Source organism: Melospiza georgiana, chromosome 9 (assembly GCF_028018845.1).
Source record: "Melospiza georgiana isolate bMelGeo1 chromosome 9, bMelGeo1.pri, whole genome shotgun sequence".
In the NCBI taxonomy this organism is placed as follows: Eukaryota; Metazoa; Chordata; class Aves; order Passeriformes; family Passerellidae; genus Melospiza; species Melospiza georgiana.
The window spans coordinates 3,963,056-3,984,802 of NC_080438.1; the positions used below are offsets into that span (position 1 = coordinate 3,963,056).

At 47.1% G+C, this 21,747-nt stretch overlaps 1 protein-coding gene across 5 annotated transcripts in view; it reads right to left on the reverse strand.

The window, feature by feature from the left end:
- Positions 1-21,747, reverse strand: part of CACNA1E (calcium voltage-gated channel subunit alpha1 E) — a 153,794-nt gene that overhangs the window by 115,853 nt on the left and 16,194 nt on the right. For all 5 annotated transcript variants that reach the window (XM_058029920.1, XM_058029921.1, XM_058029916.1 and 2 more), the window contains exon 2: positions 10,227-10,647. In XM_058029920.1, the coding sequence (XP_057885903.1) occupies positions 10,227-10,615 (389 nt within the window). In that variant the 5' untranslated portion in view covers positions 10,616-10,647. The remainder of the gene's footprint in view (positions 1-10,226; positions 10,648-21,747) is intronic.

The window sequence follows — 21,747 nt, forward strand, 5'->3', positions numbered from 1 at the left end:
TTTTTCACTGTGAGGGCAAGGAAACATTTTGGACAAGCTACCCAGAGAGGCTGTGTGTCACAGACATGTTTTTATGAAAATCCTTTCCTTAGGATTTTTCTCCTGAGAAGCTGAAAGGCCTCAGGAACAAAATGTAAACAATGATTATCTGCTGCTGTGGAATGCAACAGGTGCATCTGTGATTGGTCTCATGTTGGGTGTTTCTAATTCATGGCCAATCACAGTCAGCTGTCTCGGAGTCTGTCCGAGACCAAAGCTTTTGCTATCATTCTTTCTTTTTCTATTCTTAGCCAACCTTCTGATTAATCCTTGCTTCTATTCCTTTAGTACAGTTTTAATGTAATATATATGATAAAATAATAAATCAAGCCTTCTGAAACATGGAGTCAGATCCTCGTCTCTTCCCTCATATCCTCAGACCCCTGTGAACACGGTCACAGCTGTGGGCTCTCCATGTGTGGAGACACTCAAAACCCACCTGGATGTTCTGCTGGGAGAAACCTGGAGGACATTGGAGCCTGCTATAGGTGACCCTGCCTGAGGCTCTTTGCCACTTCCCTGCCCCACAATAACTCTGCGTTTCTGAGCCAGCCCCAGGCCAAGGGGGAAGCTCCTTCCAAAGGCTAATACGGCCCAATGTGGGCAAAAGAGAACCAATATGGTCCCTGGAAGGCACAGACCACATTTTGAGGTGCTAACACAGCTTCCCAAAAACCTGCAGCTGGGATTCCAGTGAGGGAAGCAGGGGCTGCCAGGAGGCAGTGGAAAAACACAAGGCAGCAGCTCCTGAGTGGAGGCATCTCCTGGGAACCACCTGAGGAGCTCCCTAGAACCACTTCTGAGCCTGCATTATTTCTAAATAAACTTAAGACCAATCAGCCTTTAACATAAATCAATCTTAACAGGAAAGTGCTCTTAATTAACTTAATGGAATAATAAAACATAGCACTACAATGAAAATAGCAACATGAGAAATTTACTGGAGAAAGTAAAAAGGGGACAAAAAGCATATCATGGTTTTAGGAGAGTCTGTTTTGCTTGCAACTACTTGTGGCTTCATCAAAAACAAAGCAATCATTGTGCTCTCTTTTGTCCATATTGGTCCATATTAGTCTAAAATTTTTCCATTCCGTATTTAAGGATTTTGTTCTGCTGGTGGGACTCCTGTCTCCCCCCTCTGTAGAAATATTAAATAATGCCTTCTGTAAGCCATCTCTTGGGAATTACCCTGTCCTTCCATGCTCAGCTCCTGAGGAGCTCCCTGGAACCCCTTCTGAGCCTGCACTGGTGGTGTTTGTGAGGGTCCCCAGGACGAGGTGAGAGATGAAAATCTAAGTTCTCAGAAGGCTGATTATATTATATTATATTATATTATATTATATTATATTATATTATATTATATTATATTATATTATATTATATTATATTATATTATATTATATTATATTACATTATATTACATTATATTACATTATATTACATTATATTACATTATATTACATTATATTACATATTATGCTATACTAAAACTGTACTAAAGAAATAGAAAGGATACAGACAGAAGGCCAAACAAGAATGATAATGAAAGCTCTGACTGACTCCTCAGAGTCCGACACAGCTGATGGTGATTGGTCATTAATTAAAAACAATCCACATGTTTGGATAAACAATCTCCACACCACATTCCAGAACAGCAAAATAGAGAAAAGCTGAAGCTTCTCAGCTTCCCAGGAGAAGAAATCCTGGCCAAGGGATTTTTCAGAAAATACCACAGTGACATGAACTGGCTTGGACTCTCCTCGATGCCCACCCCTCTGCAGCCCTTGGGAGGCTCTGCAGGCGCTGGAATTAGCTCAGGGAATTCCTGCAGGGTGTGCCAGAAACCCAGGCTTTGAGGAAACTGGGTGAAGGATGCTGCTGTTTCCACGCTGTTGCCAGGATATTCAGTGGAACTCGAGTTCATGCCACGTCAGAAAAACAAACTCTGTCAGAACCCAGGACATTGCTCTGGCTGCCCTGGGTGATTCCAGACCCTGGCAGGGGGCTCAGAGACCTTGGCACAGAGTCACAAACACCTGTGCCTTTGATTTTAGCCCATGGAAACAATTACCAACTTTGTGTGAAGAGTTACAAGCCACAAGGGTTTGAGTAGAATGATAGTGAATTTGTCACAGGGTGAAAAAGTAGAATTTTGGGGGTTTAGAATGGGGGTTCAAGGGGCAAGATGGAATCTGGTGTGTCCTGTCCTCCTTCTTCTTGTCCTCCATCTTCTGCTGTGATGGTGACACTTCTGGATTGGTTTAGAGTAGAGACAGATTGTCTAACATAGGTGATAGGTATTGGAAAATTATTGTAAATAAAGCACATGTAGTTCTTAATATAAAAAGTCAACACCACCCCAAGGGCAGGGACTGTGCCACAACCCGACCTGCTGGACAGATCTCAGCAGGTCAGAGACGGAATGGAACAGATAAGAGAAAATAAACAACCTTGAAAAGCAGAACTGAGGAATCTCCACTTCTTCAGTCATGGGGCTGGTAGAAAATAGACTTTCTGATACCTTGGAGATCATCTCAACCACAGAAAAGCCAGAAAACTCCTCCCCAGGATGCAAACCTTGATCTGCACCAAAGGGAAGCAGGGAGAGCACAGGCAGGTTGTTGGGAAGGATGAAAGTTTGGCAAGAAAGTGTCACAGATATGCATGCTTAGCAGAAAGAGTTTTGAATGTAGAACCTGAAGAAGGAATAGAAATGAAATCAAGTTTTGATACAGAAGAAAAGAATTGCTGAGCCAGTCTGACTGGATAACCAAGGAGGCAAAGGGTGTGTTAGTTAGAAAGGATTTTTATGAGTTAGAGCAAAGGATAAACCCACCTCAAACAAGATGTTTTTACCAAGCAGAAAGATAGCACAGGCAAACAAGGCAGCAAATGTTGCAGCAAAAATGTCTCAGAATTTTCCACTGCAAGAAAACTGAAAAACAACTTCTAGCTTAAACTGCAATGTACTGACTTTTAGTGATTGGAGAGCAGTAACATGAATATGGTAATTATAGCATTTGTGATAGGCTGTAGATAATAGTAAAAGTATAGATTAGTTCTACTGTATTAAGATATTCAGCAAAGAAAAGTATATAATGCATTGTAACCAAAAGTATATAATGCATTGTAACCAAAAGAAAAGTATATAATGTATTGTAACCAAAAGAAAAGTCTATAATGCATTGTAACCTAAACTAAGGGTCTCCAGGCCAGCCTGCAGCTGGAGCTGACAGCTGTGGGCACAGCTCTGTCACCCATGACCCTGGACTGCTGTAACACCTTGGATGGAATAAACTGCATTTTGGAGAGCTCCTCATCCCTCATTTTGGCTCTTACAGGAGGTTCAGGGCAGGTCCCTTTTGGAGAAATGTTTGTCTGCTGCTCAAGGCAAGGTGCCATGACAAAAGCCACATTTCAGGGCATGCATTTGTGCCAGGTTTAGCACACCCAGATCCTTTTCACTGCCTGCACTGCTCCTCATGCAGGTGGAAACAAAAACAGGCAGAGCCACATCAACAAAGAGACACTCATTAGGCTCAGAGAGGTTAATTGCTTTGCAGGGGGTTGCAGAAGATTTGGAAGCATGGGTGGATCTAGAGGAAGGATGTCCCAGGTATGGAATGTCCCAAGGTGGGCAAGGACAGACCCAGATGTGCTGGAACCCTGGCCACTGAGAATTTCACACTTTCTGTGCTGACAGGCACTGACCCCCAAGAGAACACTGCATTTGACCTGAGGCCGTGGAGAAGGCTTCCAAAATTGAATGACAGAATTGAGATTATAGATGTGCAGTTTGAATAAAAGTGTGTAATATCACAGGGTGGAAAATTTAGAGTTTAAGGTTTTAGAATATAGTAATAAATACAAAGCAAGATGGAGGTTTTAGGGCAGAGACTGATCCTTCTTCACCTTCTTCTCCACCTTCTTCTTCATGGGTTTGGGTGATTTTGTGTAATTGGGTAAAAAAGTCTCCATTGTGGGCTACAGGTTGTTGGTTATTGGGTTAAAAGTAAAAATAATTCAGGTGTCACTTCTTAATTGGACAGTTTATCCTTGAAAGGCCTTGTGAAGAGAGAGCTAGGGCTCCATTTTTACTTTTTTAAGTACTGTAGAGCTCACAGTTTGTGAGACTGTGACATGGATAAGAACTAACAAACATCTGAGTCTGAGCAAGAAATGCCATCTCATGCATTTAATCCCAACCTTGGCAGAGAAAAGAAGCAAAAGAATCAATAGTGCTGGGGAGTACACTGGGAGACAGCAATGGAACTGGGGGAAATGGAACCAGCACACACCTAAAGGGCCCTTTGTCTCACAGGGCAGCACCAAGCTCCCTACAGCAGGCATTTGCTGGGTCTCCTTCTCCTGGCAGCTCCCAGGCTCCCAAAAAAAAGGAGATCTCACAAATTCACAGCGCCAGAGACGTGAATTGAGATGCTGCAAGGCAGGACATCACTTTTATCTACATTTTCCTTTGGGGTCACTGTGCTGAGGGCAGAGTGTTTTGCTTCCCACAGGACACTTAGACCCTCCACCTCACTCAGGATTGGGATATTGGGACACACAGGACAGATTATGGATTTTGTACCTGGCTAGCTTAAGAGATTGGATAACAGGATGCCTTGGCAAGAGCAAACAGAACTTTGAGGATTAAATCAAGATTGCAAGAAGATTCAATCAGACAGGTTTACCAGAAAAAGAAAATTACATCAGACTTCTGCAAGCAAGAGATGCTTAAAATGTATAAGTTGGTTTATATGATTTTTAACCAAATCACTGTAGTAAAACATTACTAGCCTTCCTAGAATAAGTATAAAAGCAGTTGTACTCCACAGTAAAATTGGATTCTTTGACCACCTCCAAGTCTTCCCCATCTCTCCTCATTGCTGATACCTCAGGTGCTCAAAGGCTGAATTACAGCATCCCACCCTCACTGTGCCACAGGTCTGCTGCTTTCCCCTCAGCCTCCTCCATTGCCTGCCCAACACCTGCCTGGAATCAGGCTTTTCCATGCACCCTGGCTGTAAATATCATCCCAAAACGAGAGCACAGCTTGCATTCCCCAAACTGCACAAACCAAGATTAAATCCCCATGCACATGTGGGTTTCAGCCATGCGAAGCAGGGCTGGGCCCTGTGTGCTTCAAACTCAGCCTGGAGCCTTTCTGGGATGTGCTCCCTGTCCTCACCATCACCTGAGGAAGAAGCTGCTCCTCCTGGAGGAGCCACAGCAGGGTCCCTGTTTGCATGTTTTGATGAGGAGCTTTTCTTCTGAGCTGTCTCTAAGCCCAGCACTACCCAAAGGGTGCTGCCAGGCATCCAGAGCAAACACAGCACTGATCCCACCTTGGGGCACTGCAGATCTCTCCAGGTTCCTCCATCCCTGAGCCCAGTGTGTGAGCACAGGGATGGAGGGCAGGGCAGCAGGCTGGCACAATGGAAAAATGGGGTTTAGTGTCTGCCCTGGGCTGGAGCCCCTCAGACGTGAACAAGGTGGGCTGGAACATTCATTTTTCACCATAAAGTTAATCCTCCCCCAGAGCCACTGCCCCACAGGCACTTGGTGTTTTCTGTCTTGGTTTCTTCTTGGGAAAAAAAAACCAAAATACCAGGGAAAACATAATTTTACCCTTCCTATTCCTATTCTACTTGTGGAATTGTTTCCCTGGCAAAAGGCAGCAGAGGTTTAGTGAGGGTCAGACCTGCCAACACAAATAATACAATAACACTGGTGAGCACAAAGAAAGAGCCTTTCTTCCCTCCCCTCAGAGCAGCTAAACCACATCTGGCTACACACCAGCAGTGCCACATCTGCAAGGACAGGGGAGCTCATGCAGCATCTTTGGCTGTGCCCAGCACCCTGCAGAGCACCCAGCCACAGCCTGGAGCTGCTCAGACATTTTCCATGTTTCCCATGTCCCATTTAATGCCCTCCACCACACATGGAGCTATAGTTCCCATACCCTCCTCACTGCTAACCAGAGCCAGAGTGCCCCAGTGAAAGCCCCCAGGGTGATCCAAGGCAGGTGAGATGGGCCCTTTGGAAAATGAAATCATAGGGAAATTGCTTTGTTACTATTAAAATTACTCATAAGGAAATCAATTTGCTTTGTTTTCTCACCCATAGGGCATCCATCTATTGCCAGAAAATGTCTCTGGTGCTGGGGTTGCTGGTTCTGCATGCCTGTGACTGGGCTTTGGGATTGCTGGTTCTGCCCACCTGCCTGGGCTTTGGCAAAGCTTTGGGGAGAGCACAGATGGCTTGTCCCAGAAGGATGGAATGGTTGGGATTGGAAGGGACCTTAAGGATCATCTTGTTTGAGCCTCTCTGCCACAGGGAGCCACCTTCCATCTGACCATGGTGCTCCAAGCCCCATCCAACCTGGCCTTGGACACTTCCAGGGATCCAGGGGCAGCCACAGCTTCTCTGGACAACCTGTGGTGGGTCTCCCCACCCTCACAGTCAAGAATTCTTAACCTTAAACCCACTCACTTCCAGTTTAAAGCCATTCGCCCTCATCCTGCTTCACCAAAAGTCCCTCTCCTCCTGATGTTCAAGCAGGACCCTCTGGCACGTGGTTTTTGTGGCTTGGTTGGTTAGCAGGGCACAGAAATCTGGGAAAGGAACAGAAGAAGCCCCTTGGTGCTCACCAGTGAGAGGAATAGTGGATTTGTCTTTACAAATGAGCTGTGGGGCTGCTGGGAGATAAAACCAGCACTGGGAGAGATAAGAAACAATGGGAAGGATTCCATTGATTGATGAATGGAAAAAAGAGATTTGCTTTTACAAATAAACTTTAGGTTTGCTGATAAATTAAATCAGACATTGAGAGAGGAAAGAAACAATGGAGAAGAAAAAACCCTAAATTCTGTAAGAATTAAAAATGAAAAGGGAGGGTTGTACATTAGAGGGAAATTTTGGTATCTGGCATATCAGGGAGTCTGAACCTCTCAGGTACCTCAGCCAATGGGGAAAACCCCCTAAATTCCATAAGAATTAAAAATTAAAAGGGAAGGTTGTAGATTAGAGGGAAATCTCTGGTATCAGGTGTTTTGGGAAGGCTGAACCTCTCAAGTACCTCAGAAATGGGGAAAGAGAGAAGGGAAATGCAGCTGGGAAACTGGGATAAAAAGGAGGCTGCGTCCTCCAAAAATTGGAGAGACCCCAGGGGAATGCCCCATGGCCTCTCCCTTTATTCCAATAAAGCCAAAAAGGGCTCCTCTGTCTCCTTTTTGGACATAAACCTCTGGTGTTTGTGGATTAATTTTCCTGACACCCACATCCCAGGAAGATTCCTGGTAGAGGCAGGGAGTGGGGCTCTCTGCTCCTCAGTGGGACATGGGGGCTGCAAAGCCCAAGGGCCCATTGTCCTCCCCAGCATCACAGCCTTCCAGAAAACCATCACAAAATGGGATGAAATAACAAACCAAATCACCCAGGAGCTGGGAAATGCAAAGCCAGGACCCTTCCAGCCTGGAGAAGCATCCTCTTAAACCACACTGAGCATTCCCTCTGGGTTTAAAACAGAAATATTGGGCTTTTGGGGGCTTTTTTTTTTTAAATATTGTGTTGCTGGATGGAGCAACTGAGGGCAGCCAAAGGTGGGCACATCCCGCCAGCAGGAGCAGGAAGAGCTCCAGCCCCACGTCCCTGCCACCAAGCAGAGCTGTGGAGCTGCAGGCTGCTAATTAGCGAGCCAACAATTAAGGAGGCCACCCCTCAGCTTCCTGCCCCGCCATGATTTATTCATCTGGCACCCCCAGGGGGCTGCACAAGATAACGAGGCACCGAGCGCCTGCCGAGCCCATATGGCAATTTATTATTTCCCTGCAAAGCCAGGAGGTTCCCTGGGCACGAAGGGATGAGCAGGGCCAGGGAGAGCCCAGCCCCAGCCATGGGCTGCTCTCCAAATAAAAGCAGGAGCAGCCTCAGCCTTATCACAAGTGGTTTAATCATGGAAGCCATCCCAAGGAAACCCTACCAGCCTCACACGAGCAGAGCACTGACCTAGATCTTGCCAAAGCAACGTGCCACATCTCATTAATTCGGGGGCTCCCGTCTCCTTTGGGTGTTTTATTAAACATTATTTCCCAAATCAGCTTCTGGAGGCAGGGAACTGCTCCAGACCAGTGATAGTGGAGGAGGATGTGCTGCAACAGCTTATGCCAGGCTGTCTTGCTGATTGCTGGGCAGGCACAGGGAGGGGAAGTTGGGTTTTTTTGTTTTTACTATTATTATTATTATTATTATTATTATTATTATTATTATTATTATTATTATTATTATTATTATTATTGTTATTATTATTGATGTTGTTATTGTTATTATTGTTATTTCTATTTAATTAATATCACTATTATTATGATAGTGATTATCATTTTGATTATAATTTTAATTGTAGTTTTTATTATTTTAATTTAAAACATAAAATAATAATTTTTTATTATTATTAATATTATGTTATTTCTATGTGGGACTGAAGTGCGTGGCCACAGCCTTGCCATACACTGAGCATAGGGTGAGAGAGCCCAATCCAGGACTTGGAGCTGGGCTTTTCTCACAGCACCAAGGCAAAGCATGAGAATAAGTTAATTAAAGGAAAATAAAACAATAAGCTAATTAATGGAAAATAATAAAATAACCTGTGGGTTCTAGCTCTTGTTTTCTCAAGTTTGTTAATGTCCCAGCTTGCTCTGATTCAGGAAGACTTGGGCACCTTTTAGAATTGAATACAAATCATGGAAAAAGCCTCAAAGATCATGTCCAACCCTTGGTTCAGCACTTCCAAATCCCACAAAAAATGTCCCCAACCACCATAGCTACAGATAATCCCCTCATAGCTGGGTCAAGCCACAGAAAAAGCAGAAAGGCAACAGCCCCAAATGTTATCTAAATACCCAGATACAGCCAAGGGAAACTGCCTGGAGGACTTCCTAAACAGAAAGTTTCCAACTTTTACCTGCCACCCCACAATCTGAGGACACACCATTCCCATGGGATGCCACCGTCCAGCTCAGAGTCAGGAGATGGAGCCCAGCTGTCTCCACAGGGAGCCAAGAGGGCACCCCCAGACCCTTCCAGCAGCCCCACACAGGACAGGGAATGCTCCCAGTCCCCCCAGCTGCCCACCTTGGCTGGGGCTATTGCATTTGTAGGGATGCCCGACAAAGGCAGGAATGATGCATCTGACTGTATGTTTTTAGAGGGTTAATTTATCATTTTATGACACTATATTATAGTAAAGAGTACTAAACTAAACTATACTAAAGAATACAGAAAGGATACTTACAGAATGCTAAAAAGATAATAATGAAAACTCGTGACTGTCAGGACCCAGGGCATCCCTCTGGCTGTCCTGAGCAGCCAAGACCCTGCCAGGGGGCTCAGAGACCCTGGCACAGAGCCCAAAATGCCCCTGTGGGTTTGATTATGAACCGTGGAGCAAATTACCAACCTTGTATGAAGATCAGCAGGCTACAACAGCTTAAATAGAATATTAGTGAAGTTATCACAGGGTGGAAAAGTAGATTTTAGGGTTTTTGGTATGGGGGTTCAGGAGGCAAGATGGGGGGAACTGGGCATATCCAGCCTTTCTCCTTCTTGGCCTCTATCTTCTGCTGTGATGTTGGCACTTCTGGACTGGTTTGGAGTAGAAGCTCACTGTCTAACATGGGTGATGGGTATTGGAAAGTAATTGTAAATATTGTACATGTAGTTTTTAGCATAAAGACATAACACCGCCCTGGGGCAGGCAGAAGGCCTGGAACTGTCCTGCTGAACAGACCTCAGCTAGACAACAGAAAATTTTTTATAGATAAGAAACAATAAACAACCTTGAGAATGACAAATGAAGAGCTCTGACTCCTCCTTCAAGTGCCGGGCTAGAAAAAGAGACTTTCCAACTTTTCTTGGGGTCACTCTGCCCAGCTGGAGATCCCAGCTCGTGACTCTTTCCAGAGTCCTGACACGGCTTGGCCCTGATTGGCCAAAGAGCCAAAACAACCCACAGCAGAATCCAATGAAACAATCACCAAACACATTCCGCACAAGCACAACACAAGAGAAGCAAATGAGACAAGAATTGTTTTCCTTTTCTCTGAGACCTCTCAGCTTCCCAGGAGAAAAACCGTGAGCAAAGGAATTTTTCCGAGAACGCGAACGCCACAGGACGCTCCAGTACTTACTCCCACTCCTTCCTCCGCGCCTGGGGCGTGCTCTGCATCTTGTGTGCCTCGTGGGCCTTGATGATGTCCCTCTGCTCGATGAGCCCTCCCCGCCGGCGCTTGATCACCTCGGGGCTCACGGCCACCAGCTGGGCCAGCCCCGGTTCCACCTCGCCATCGCGGCAGCGCGACCCGCACAGCGCGTCCAAGGAGGCGGCGCGCGACACCAGGGCCTGGGCCAGGCTCTGGGGCTCCAGCAGGTTGCAGGAATGGGTGTTCTGCATCAGCCCCAGGCGGTGCTGGCGCCACGTCTCCTCCTCGGGCAGGGCCAGGATGCAGCGGGACGAGGCGGCATCCAGCTCAGCCGCCCTCACCGGGGCGCCCATGGAGCACGTCCCGAATCCCAGCATGGCTATGGCTGCTGCTGCTGGGGATCATCACTCTGCAAGGGAACAGCACAGAGGGAGCTTCAGGGGGTTGCTGGTTTTGCCCCACGATTCCCCCCATTCCACCCACATCAACCAAAAGTCCCGTTTCTCTTGGTTTGTCAGGCTGGGGTTTGCTGGTTTTGCCCCACATCAACCAAAAGTCCCATTTCCCCTTGTTTAGGGTTTGCTGGTTTTGCCTCATGATTCCCTCCATTCCCTCCGCATCAACAAAAAGTCCAATTTCTCTTGGTTTGTCAGGCTAGGGTAAGTGGCTTTGCCCCACAATTCCCTCCATTCCTCCCACATCAACCAAAAGTCCCGTTTCTCCTGGGTTTGTCAGGCTGGGGTTTACTGGTTTTGCCCCACATCAACCAAAAGTCCCATTTCCCCTTGTTAGGGTTTGCTGGTTTTGCCTCATCATTCCCTCCACATCAACCAAAAGTCCTGTTTCTCTTGGTTTGTCAGGCTGGGGTAAGTGGCTTTGCCCCACAATTCCCTCCATTCCTCCCACATCAACCAAAAGTCCCATTTCTCCTTGGTTTGTCAGGCTGGGGTTTGCTGGTTTTGCCCCATGATTCCCTCCATTCCCCCCACATCAACCAAAAGTCCTGTTTCTCATTAGTTTGCTGGACTGGGATTTCCTGGTTTTGGCCCATATCAACCAAAAGTCCCTTTTCTCTTGGTTTGTCAGGCTGGGGTTTGCTGGTTTTGCCCCACATCAACCAAAAGACCCATTTCCCCTTGGTTTGTCAGGCTGGGGTTTGCTGGTTTTGCCCCATGATTCCCTCCATTCCCCTCACATCAACCAAAAGTTCTGTTTCTCATTAGTTTGTTGGGCTGGAGTTTGCTGGTTTTGATCCCCCATAAGCCAAAAGTCCCATTTCCCCCTGGTTTATGGGGCTGGACCCTCTCACACAGGACACACATCACTGGATGCCCAAGGTTAGGGCAAGGGGCAGTGTCATCCTGTTCTTCTAAGCTTTCTGATGTTTACACCCTTGTAACGAACTTTCTCAGGCAGTTTTATGCAAATAATTATTGGTTTACATTCTTTTCTGGAAGAAGAGAAATTTAATAGTCTGTTAGTTTGCCCAGTGTCATTGGAGAGGTGGCACTGTCATCCTCCAATCCACCATCACTCTTGAAAATCTATAAATGTTGAAGTCAGAAATTAAACTTGTCTTCTTTTTACCTTGAAAGTTCCAGTGTCTGCATCATTTTATTTCGTGTCCTACAGCAACAGGACAGCAGCTCCTGCCTCCCTCATCCTTCCCAACTGAGCCTCTGGAACCTGCAGCTCCCTGACCCAGCAGCCAGCCCTCCCTGGAGCAGCACAGCTGGATGAGATGGGAAAAAGGATTTGGGAACACATGGATCAAACCACACCAAACAATCAATCCTTCCATTTGGTTGGTTTTCCTCTATGGGACACCCCTGGCTGGAGCATCCAGATTCTCCTCCAGCCCCACAGCCAAGGACAACCAAGGAGAGAAGCAGAATTTCAGGAGGCTGGATGGGGAAATACCAGCCTGGCTTTGAGCTGGGAGCTGCACAAGGGAGCCAGAGACAGGGGAACAGTGCCAGGAACACCACACAGAGCAGTGCTCCTTCCTTGGCCAAGCAAAGTAGGGGATGCCCTACAGGCAGGAGATGCTCATGGCCAGGACTACACCCAAAGCCATGGAGAAATGCTTTATTTTCGTGTTGGAAAAGCTCTGTTCAGCCTCTTATTGAGGCAGGAAAGGCTTTGATTTGGCAGTCCCAGAAATTCCCTGTCCAGCATTTACCCATGATGAAGGTGAAAAAGGGAATGAGAGAAAGCAGCAGGCAGCCAAGGCCATTGCTCCCTTCCTAACTCCATCCCTAATGCAGGAGAAAGCAAGGAAAAGGAGGATTTAAACCCCCCAGCCATGCAGCAAGCTAAGCACATCATCATCTTAACCCCTTCCCGTTTGGAGACACCTCCAGAACAAACAGGGAGATGAGAAGAGAGGATGGGATAAAGGCTGGGGAGCACTACATTTCCACCAGAAGCAAAAATAAATTAAATATTGGGGGGGGGGAATTAATAGTAACTGAGGGGACAGCAATCCTAGTGAAAATAAACCTGCCATTCCTCACGAGGGGAAGGGATGGAGGGCCCAGGGGAACATCCCATTTCCTCCAGGTGATGCCCTGTAAATAGAAGGCATCCAAAGCCGCCCTCAGATTTAAACCAGTCCAGCCCAAGGGGCACTCAGCCCTTGGCAAGCTCTCCAGGAGGAAGAAGGCAACTGCCAGCAAGAGCCTCAGCAAATTAATTAGCACATTGATAAGAGGAGTTTGGCTGCTCCCACTGAGAGCTATAAACGGATCCTCCACTCCACTACTTTGCTTACCCATGCGACTTTTTTTAGGAGCATTAATTACTTCTTCAAGTCAGTTCTGGACACCTTCATCATATCTCATTTCCACCAGCTTCTGCTTTTCCTTTTCATATTGCTCTGCTTATTCTCAACCCTCGCCTCTCAAAGTTTAACTCTAGGTTTCCTTGGGTTGGGGGAGCATTTTTGGTTTTCTTTTTCCTGTGGCTGGTGAGCTTTCTGGGGGGGCTTTTTTGGTTCTCTTTTTCCTGTGGTTGGTGAGCTTTTTTGTTTTGTTTTGTTTGTTCAGCTTCTGTTTGTTTTGGGGTTTTTATGCTTATTTTAAACAGCCATTAGCCCTGTTCGTTCCCTTAACATTTCCCTGGCAAGGACAGGAGGATTTCACGTACACCAGGCGTGAACACTCCAGGTTTCAGGCATGCCTGAGGACAATTAGCCAAGAGCAAAAGAGGATAAATCCCAAGGGCAGGTCCAGCATCCCCACAGACATTCCCAGGGCATCTCCCACTCCAGCTGAGTCCAAGGCTTGGGGGCAAGAGGGAAAGCTCAGGCAGAGCCCTCAAACAAAACCCTGAGAAAGTTGGAGGAAACAAACAGAAATAATTAGCTCTGCCTCCCCCAAGCAAACAGGGCTCATGCTGCCAGCAGAACAAGCCACGTTCCCTCTGGAGAAGTGACAAGGAGAGAAGGGAGGATGCCAGAACATTTTGTTAAGGAAAGCTGACGAGGTTTCACGCTAACGAGGGATGCCACATGCCAGGTACAGAGCAGCTGGCACCAGGGCACCTCTTCTGGCCTTTGGACCCTTCCTCACGCACTGAAAACAAACATTTTATTTTTTACCCAAGATCTGAATTAATGGGAAAAACACCACATTGGCTCGTGTAATTTGATTTCTGGTGTTTAAATGCCAGCCCTGCCCCTGCTGGTGGGAACCATGCTGGAAAGGGGCATGGCCAGAGCCAGGAGCCAGCCAGCAGCCCTGCCTCCAGCCTGGATTTTCTTAATAACACAGAACTCTGCGCGTGTGTGTGTCACAAAATGGCCAGGGATGGGAAAAAACTTTAAATTCATCTTGTTCCAGCTCCCCTGACAAAGGCAGGGACACTTTCCACTATCCCAGGCTGTTGCGAGCCCCATCCAACCTTGGACACTTTCAGGGATGGGGCAGCCACAGCTTCTCTGGACAACCAATGCCAGTGCTTCACAGGGCAGAATTTTCTCCTGATATCTAACCTAAACCTGCTCTGTCAGTGTGAAGCCATTCCCCTTTGTCCTGTCACTCCAGCCCCTCATAAATAATTCCTCTCCATTTTTCTTGTAGGCTCCCTTCAGGTCTCAGTGCCTCTGAGGCCTTCCAGCTGCAGACCAGCCCTTTCCTGGGGATCAACCCAGATTGTCACAGCTCCCTGCTAACAGCCAGGCAGAAAATGACTTCACACCTCCACTAATGACAATTAGGGGTTAAAAACAGCACAGGAAAACAGCACATCCACGTGTATTGACACCCCTGTGGTCCCAGAGGTGGTTTCCCAGCCCCTGCCACAGGAACAGGGATGTCACTGCCCAACTGGTCTGTGTTTCATACAGACCCAAGGAATTACTGCACTGTGATAAAAGGCTTCCAACACATTAAAGTGAAGTGTCTAGAAGCTCTCATCTCCCAAACTTCATTCTAAAAGCAATAAAAGTCAGGAAAATTACTGTTAGCTCCTGCTGCAGAGAAATCATCTGGATAAAACCATGGCCACGGGGCACTGAGAATGGCCAAACTGAATTAGAGAGGAGATATTCAGCTACCAAAAACAACATTGGCACTTGTGCATTTCTTTTCATTTCCTTCCTTCACTTCATTTCCTTCCTTCCATTTCCTTCCTTCCATTTTATTTCCTTCTTTCCATTTCATTTCCTTTCCTTCCTTTTCCTTCTTACACAGCCAAACACAGAGCAGCTCTGGCCCCACTAGTACATCAGTGTGGGCTGAAATGGGGCACAAAATCAGCATCCCCACCCCACAACCCACTGAGAAAATGCTTTTCAAGCACAGGAGCACAAGTGATGGAAGAAGCAGCACACACAGATCCTCCCTACAGCATCCTCAAGGGACCCAACCCTGTTATCTCAACCTGTTATCTCAACCCCAGCGGGAAGGAGACCCAGAGATCTCACACCATGGCTCATTTTTCTCCCCTCTGGCAGCTGATTAACTAATAGAAAGCCGCAGGGAGGAGCAGGTTGGCAGCAGCAGCAGGAGGAAATTCCTTGTAGGGGTTTTCAGTGCTGTGTTTGTGTTCCAAGGGCAGCAATCAAGCCTTTAGCCAAGTGAAAGGTGGATTACCATAATCACCACACTCAGCACACTCAGGGCAGAGCTGGGTGAGCTCTTTGCTTCCATTAGCTGGACAACTTTGGCCAAAAATCCCGGAGTTAAAGGAAAAGGTTTAAACGCTGTGCTGAGCTCCAGCAGCGCCCCGGAGAGCAGGGAGGCAGAGATCCCTTCCCAGAGAGGGCAGGATGGACAAACCCTGGTCATGCTGTATCCCACAGGCTCTCCAAACGTGGCTCAGCAGCCTCCCCTGAGGGTTTGCAGGATGGTTTTGACAGCAGCATCAGAGCAAGAAGCTGTTAAATATATGTATGTATGAGAAATGTGTATGGTACTAGCTATATATACACATAATATAACTCTGTGTGAGAGTGAGAGGAATGAGGGATTTGTCTTTACAAACAGGCTGTGAGGCTGCTGGGAGATAAAACCAGCTCTGGGAGAGAAAAGAAACAATGGGAAGGATTCCACTGATTGATGAATGGAAAAAAGAGATTTGCTTTTACAAATAAACTTTAGGTTTGCTGATAAATTAAATTAGACGTTGAGAGATGAAAGAAACAATGGGGAAGGAAAAAAAAAACTAAATTCCATAAGAATTAAAAATAAAAAGGGAGGGTTGTACATTGGAGGGAAATCTTTGGTATCAGATGTTTTGGGAAGTCTGAACCTCTCAAGTCCCTCAGAAATGGGGAAAGAGAGAAGGGAAATGCAGCTGGGAAATTGGGATAAAAAGGAGGCTGCATCCTCCAAAAATCTGAGAGACCCCAGGGGAATGCCCCATGGCCTCTTCCTTTATTGGAATAAAGTAAAAGGACTCCTCTGTCTCCTTTTTGGACACAAACCTCTGGTGTTTGTGGATTAATTTTCCTAACAAGAGCATCCAGGATGCTGCACCCAAGCACCTTGGGGATGACCAAAGTCAGATAAGGATTTTCCATGTCACCTGCCCACAGGAGCTTGGCTGGGAGCTCACAGGCTGGGACCTGAGCCTGGCCTGGTCCTACCTTTCCCTGGGACACTTCAGGACAATCCAGAGCCTCTCTCCACCGAGCCTGCTTGCCCTGAGCTGCTAATCACCAGTCCCTGCTAATTACCTCCAGGGGGGAAGGGGAGCTCAGGCAGGCAGGGTGGAAAAGCAGAGCTCGGAGGAAGAATTTCAGCGTGGGGCCCTTCCAAACAGAGACAGATGGGCTGTGAGAGAGGCTGATTCATCCTCATGGCCTTTTCCTCTCCTGCCACGTGCACTTCCCCTGGCACTGCCATGGATGCTGGGCTGGGTGAGCCCTGCCTGGGGCAGCTCTGGGGGGCTCCAGCCCATCTGGGGCTCTGTTTCAGAGCAGTGCCAGCTGGTGAGGGGGTTATTTTTAGTCATTTGATGCTGGGGGGGAAGTTTGTGGGATGAAACTCCCCCAGCGTTGGCAGATCTGCAGTGGTTCTGCTGGGGAAGAGCTGCTCCCAGCATCCCTGGGATCCACTGAGAGCTGGGGCTGCATTCCCAGGCTTGGGAGATTTGGACACCCCTAACAGAGGGATTTAAATGAGGTGGGGAAGAAGGGAGGAAAGGGACAAAAAGAGAGAGGCAGGAGGAAAAGGGAGGAGGAAAAGGGAGGAGGAAAAGGGAGAAGGAAAAGGGAGAAGGAAAAGGGAGAAGGAAAAGGGAGAAGGAAAAGGGAGAAGGAAAAGGGAGAAGGAAAAGGGAGAAGGAAAAGGGAGAAGGAAAAGGGAGAAGGAAAAGGGAGAAGGAAAAGGGAGAAGGAAAAGGGAGAAGGAAAAGGGAGAAGGAAAAGGGAGAAGGAAAAGGGAGAAGGAAAAGGGAGAAGGAAAAGGGAGAAGGAAAAGGGAGAAGGAAAAGGGAGAAGGAAAAGGGAGAAGGAAAAGGGAGAAGGAAAAGGGAGAAGGAAAAGGGAGAAGGAAAAGGGAGAAGGAAAAGGGAGAAGGAAAAGGGAGAAGGAAAAGGGAGAAGGAAAAGGGAGAAGGAAAAGGTATTTACAGGCAGAGGTTTCTTGCACAGATTTAGTCCTACACACAGCAAAAGGTGTGGATGAAAGGATTGGGTCAAATGTACCAAAATGGGAGAGTCAGGAAAGGCAGCATCACATGTGCTGGCATATTGAGGGCAGAGGGACATGGTGGAATCAAAGAAAGGCCATTTGGCTCAAAAACCATCATTTTCTCATCACCCACTGGTATATTACACGCTTATTTTTGGGCCACAGCGACAGCAAAACAACACAACAAAGAGCCCTGGAACACCTGCAAAGATCAGAAGGAGCAAAGAGCAGAGCTCAGAACACGCAGGAGCTGCTCCAGGCCAGGAGAAGCCTCAGCAGCAGACACGAGAGAACCTTTTGTCTGGGGAACAGCTTTTGTTCTGCCAGGCCAGGGCTGTCACAGCAGCAGAGCCCACTCCCCAGGGCTCAGCACCAGTTGTGCTGCCCAGGGAAGGCTGAGCTGAGCCCAGGCTGCTGCTCAGGCCCCAGCCCAGGCAGGAGCAGCTCCAAGGGCAGCGAGCCCCCAGGCTGAGGGCTCACCTTGGGGGGCACAGCCCCGAGCACAGGAGCCCTCCTACAGAGCCCAATCTCAGGGGATCAGCTTTAGGAGAAACAAAACATTAAATCATCTCATCCCTCCTTTAACAGCAACTGTTAAACAACACTGTGACCATGTTCACAGGGGTTCTTGATGAGGGAAGAGATGAGGATCTGACTCTGTGTTTCAGAAGGCTTGATTTATTTTTTTATCATATATATTACATTAAAACTATACTAAAAGAATAGAAGAAAGGATTTCATCAGAAGGCCAGCTAAGAATAGAATAGCAAAGAATGATAAAAGTTTGTGGCTCAGCTCTCTATCCGAGCCAGCTGACTGTGATTGGCCATTAATTACAAACATCCAACACGGGCCCATCACAGATGCACCTGTTGCATTCCACAGCAGCAGATAATCAATGTTTACATTTTGTTCCTGAGGCCTTTCAGCTTCTCAGGAGACTAAATCTTAAGGAAAGGATTTTCCATAAAAGATGTCTGCGACACAACACCACCAACTATTTATCCCTGTGCCCAGGAAACAGCAAACCCAGCCCCAAGGATGCTCTCAGAGCACGGGCAGCACATCCCTGCTGCAGTGGCAGTGAGAGATAGGGCTGTGTGGCCTGGCACTGGGGCAGAACCAGGCACAGAGATTGAAAATGTGAGCATTCAGGAACACATAATCACAGATTGATCACATGCAGGTGCTTTCATTGAGAGCTCTGGGGTCAGGAGTTGACAGACCCAAATCTGACTCTGACATAGTTTTGGGCCGAACATGTTTTTATATTCTATTGTTATATAACTCACATATTAATGATTAAACTTACATTGTTCTACTGTATACATTGATTTCATCCAAGCATGGGTTTCTCATGATCCCCCTCAAACTCCTAACATAGTTTCTCATGATTCTTTAAGCAATAATTGCATCTAATCACATCTAACAATTATATCATTTATCATATGCTGCTTTCACAGGTGCAGTTTCACAGGATCCAGCAAATACAAGGTCTAACATTTCCCAGGGTCTACTACGCCTGACTTTCTTTCTAGCTCTCCAAATTTTGTGATTTTAAAATCTTTTCCTATCAGGAACACACGTCCTGACAACCCAAACCTCTTCCAGCACCACCTTTGAGACAGCCTCATCCCAACCCCTCTGCCTGCAGCTCATCACACATCCACCACACCTACACCCTGCCACCCCCAATTCCAGCTCCACACCAGCATCCCAAACCCGCAGAGAGCAGAGCAGAGGCAGACAGACAGACAGACCTGAAGGGGTTTGTGCCATCCGCCGTGGGCAGGAATGGGGGAGATGGGACGACGCCTGGCACAGCTCAGTGTTCCGTGTACAAGCTCTTCCACCCAGGAGGGAAGGGGATTGCTCCAGTGGGAGCAGCTCTGCAAACAGCAGGAATGAAGCTTGGCAACAGGAATAATCCAGGATGGGAATTCCAGAGGGATCTGAGGAGCAGCAGCAGCGTCCAGAGCCCAGCAGCGCCGAGCACGGGCAGGAGCTCGCTTTCCAAAGAAGGGCACAGCCAGGGCTCCTGGAGAGAATTTCCAGGCCACCCTCCAGGAATTAGCTCAGCTGTCACCCCTATGGAACCGTGCTGCCCTTCTCCCTCCACTCCCACCAGGAGGAGATTCCCCTCTGGAAAGGCACAGCAGTCCTCCTGTGTGACCGTGTTCACAGGGGTCCGAGGATGAGGGAAGAGATGAGGATCTGACTCCATGTTTCAGAAGGCTTGATTTATTATTTTATGATATATATTACATTAAAACTATACTAAAAGAATAGAAGAAAATGCTTCATCTCAGAAGGGTAGCTAAGCTAAGAATAGAAAGGAAAGATAAAAAAGGCTTGTGGCTCAGCTCTCTGTCCGAGCCAGCTGACTGTGATTGGCCATTAATTACAAACAGCCACATGAGACCAATCACAGATGCACCTGTTGCATTCCACAGCAGCAGATAATCAATGTTTACATTTTGTTCCTGAGGCCTCAGCTTCTCAGGAGGAAAAAATCCTAAGGAAAGGATTTTCCATGAAAGATGTCTGTGACACTCCTGTACTCCCTGTGGTGCTCCAAGGCAGGGCACACAGCCCAGGCACAGCACAGCTATGGGAACAGCCTCAAACTGTCCCCTTGCCCAGCCACAGGCACAGGGAGAGTGGCATCTGCACAGCCCAGCCCACCATTCCATGGACATTTGGTGATCTGAGAGCCTGTGGATGCAGGTGGTCATGGACAGACCCCCATCACCCCAAGAACAACATAAATTTGCACTTTTTTATAGAGATCCCAGCACTAAATAGTGGAATTTGTCTTTACAAATAGTGGATTTGTCTTTAGAAACAAGCTGTGGGTCTGCTGTTAGATAAAACCAGCACTGGGAGAGAAAAGGGAAACAATGGGAAGGATTCCACTGATAAATGAAATTAGACATTGAAAGATGAAAGAAGCAATGGGGAAGAAAAAAATACCTAAATTCCATAAGAATTAAGAATTAAAATGGGGTTATACATTAGAGGGGAATCTTCGGTGTCAGGTGTTTTGGGAAGTCTGAACCCCTCAGGTACCTCAGAAATGAGGGAAATCCCCTAAATTCCATAAGAAATAAAAATTAAAAGGGAGGGCTGTAGATTAGAGGGAAATCTTTGGTATCAGGCATTCTGGGAAGTCTGAACCTCTCAAGTCCCTCAGAAATGGGGAAAGAGAGAAGGGAAATGCAGCTGGGAAATTGGGATAAAAAGGAGGCTACATCCTCCAAAAATTGGAGAGACCCCAGAGGAATGCCCCATGGCCTCTCCCTTTATTGGAATAAAGTAAAAGCACTCCTCTGTCTCCTTTTTGGACACAAACCTCTGGTGTTTGTGGGTTAATTTTCCTGACAGTGCACAGCAGCACTGACTCTGCACATCACACCTCAGCTGCTCCCACACCCAGGGAATGGGAATATGGGAAGCAGTGCTGCCAAGCCTGGAAACTCAGCCTGAGCTGGCACATTTCAGGGCGAACAAGAGAACCCACAGCACATCAGAGCTCAGCATCAATCCCCATCCCCCTGAGGCCTAAAGCAGCTGAAGTATTGCCAAGCCATGGAGAGGAGCAGGAGCTGCCCAACCAGCCAGGGTGTGTTAAAATTGCTGTGCAGCAGGGGCAGAAAATGCTTTTAAAAATAAATAAATGGAGCAGCCTCTGGGAAGCTCTGCTGGCAAAACGCAGCCAGCCCTGTTTCCTTCCACCTGGAATGAGGTGGAGCTGAGAGCAGGGCACTGCTGCTGCTGGGGGACACCAGGTCAGCTTGAAACCACAGACATACAGAGGATCTGATGTGGATGGAGAAGGAAATGACAATGGGAAGATGCCAGCAGCTCACATCCCAGGCAGCAGACCAAGAACTCAATGTTACAACTCACTTTAAAAGTTTCTTAACCAATCACACAGAGCAAAAGCACATTGACAGTAGTTCTATCCAAGCACTATAATAAGCACAGGTACCTTTGGTTAAACAATGCTTGCTTATTTTGAATACAATACCTGCTTGTAAGCCTTAAAACATAATGCACAGAGATCTATTATTAAGCTTTAACCTTCCTAGTATCTTGCTAGAAAAACTTTCTGTAGCTTAGGGAGTTATTCCAGACAAGCATTAATACACAGACCATTGTTCTATTTGTCCTTGCTTTTCTACTTTTTAAATAATTTTTCTGCTGACCAATCTCATGGCTTCTGCTCAGCTCTAATCCCAGTTCTGCTGTCTGAGGCCTGCCTTTTGCAGCTTTCCCAAAACCCTCTGATAGTGTGGATTCCCACACCTGCTGCACCCCAGGCATCACCAGCACCCTGGCTTCCCCAAAAAACACTGATGGCTTCCCCAA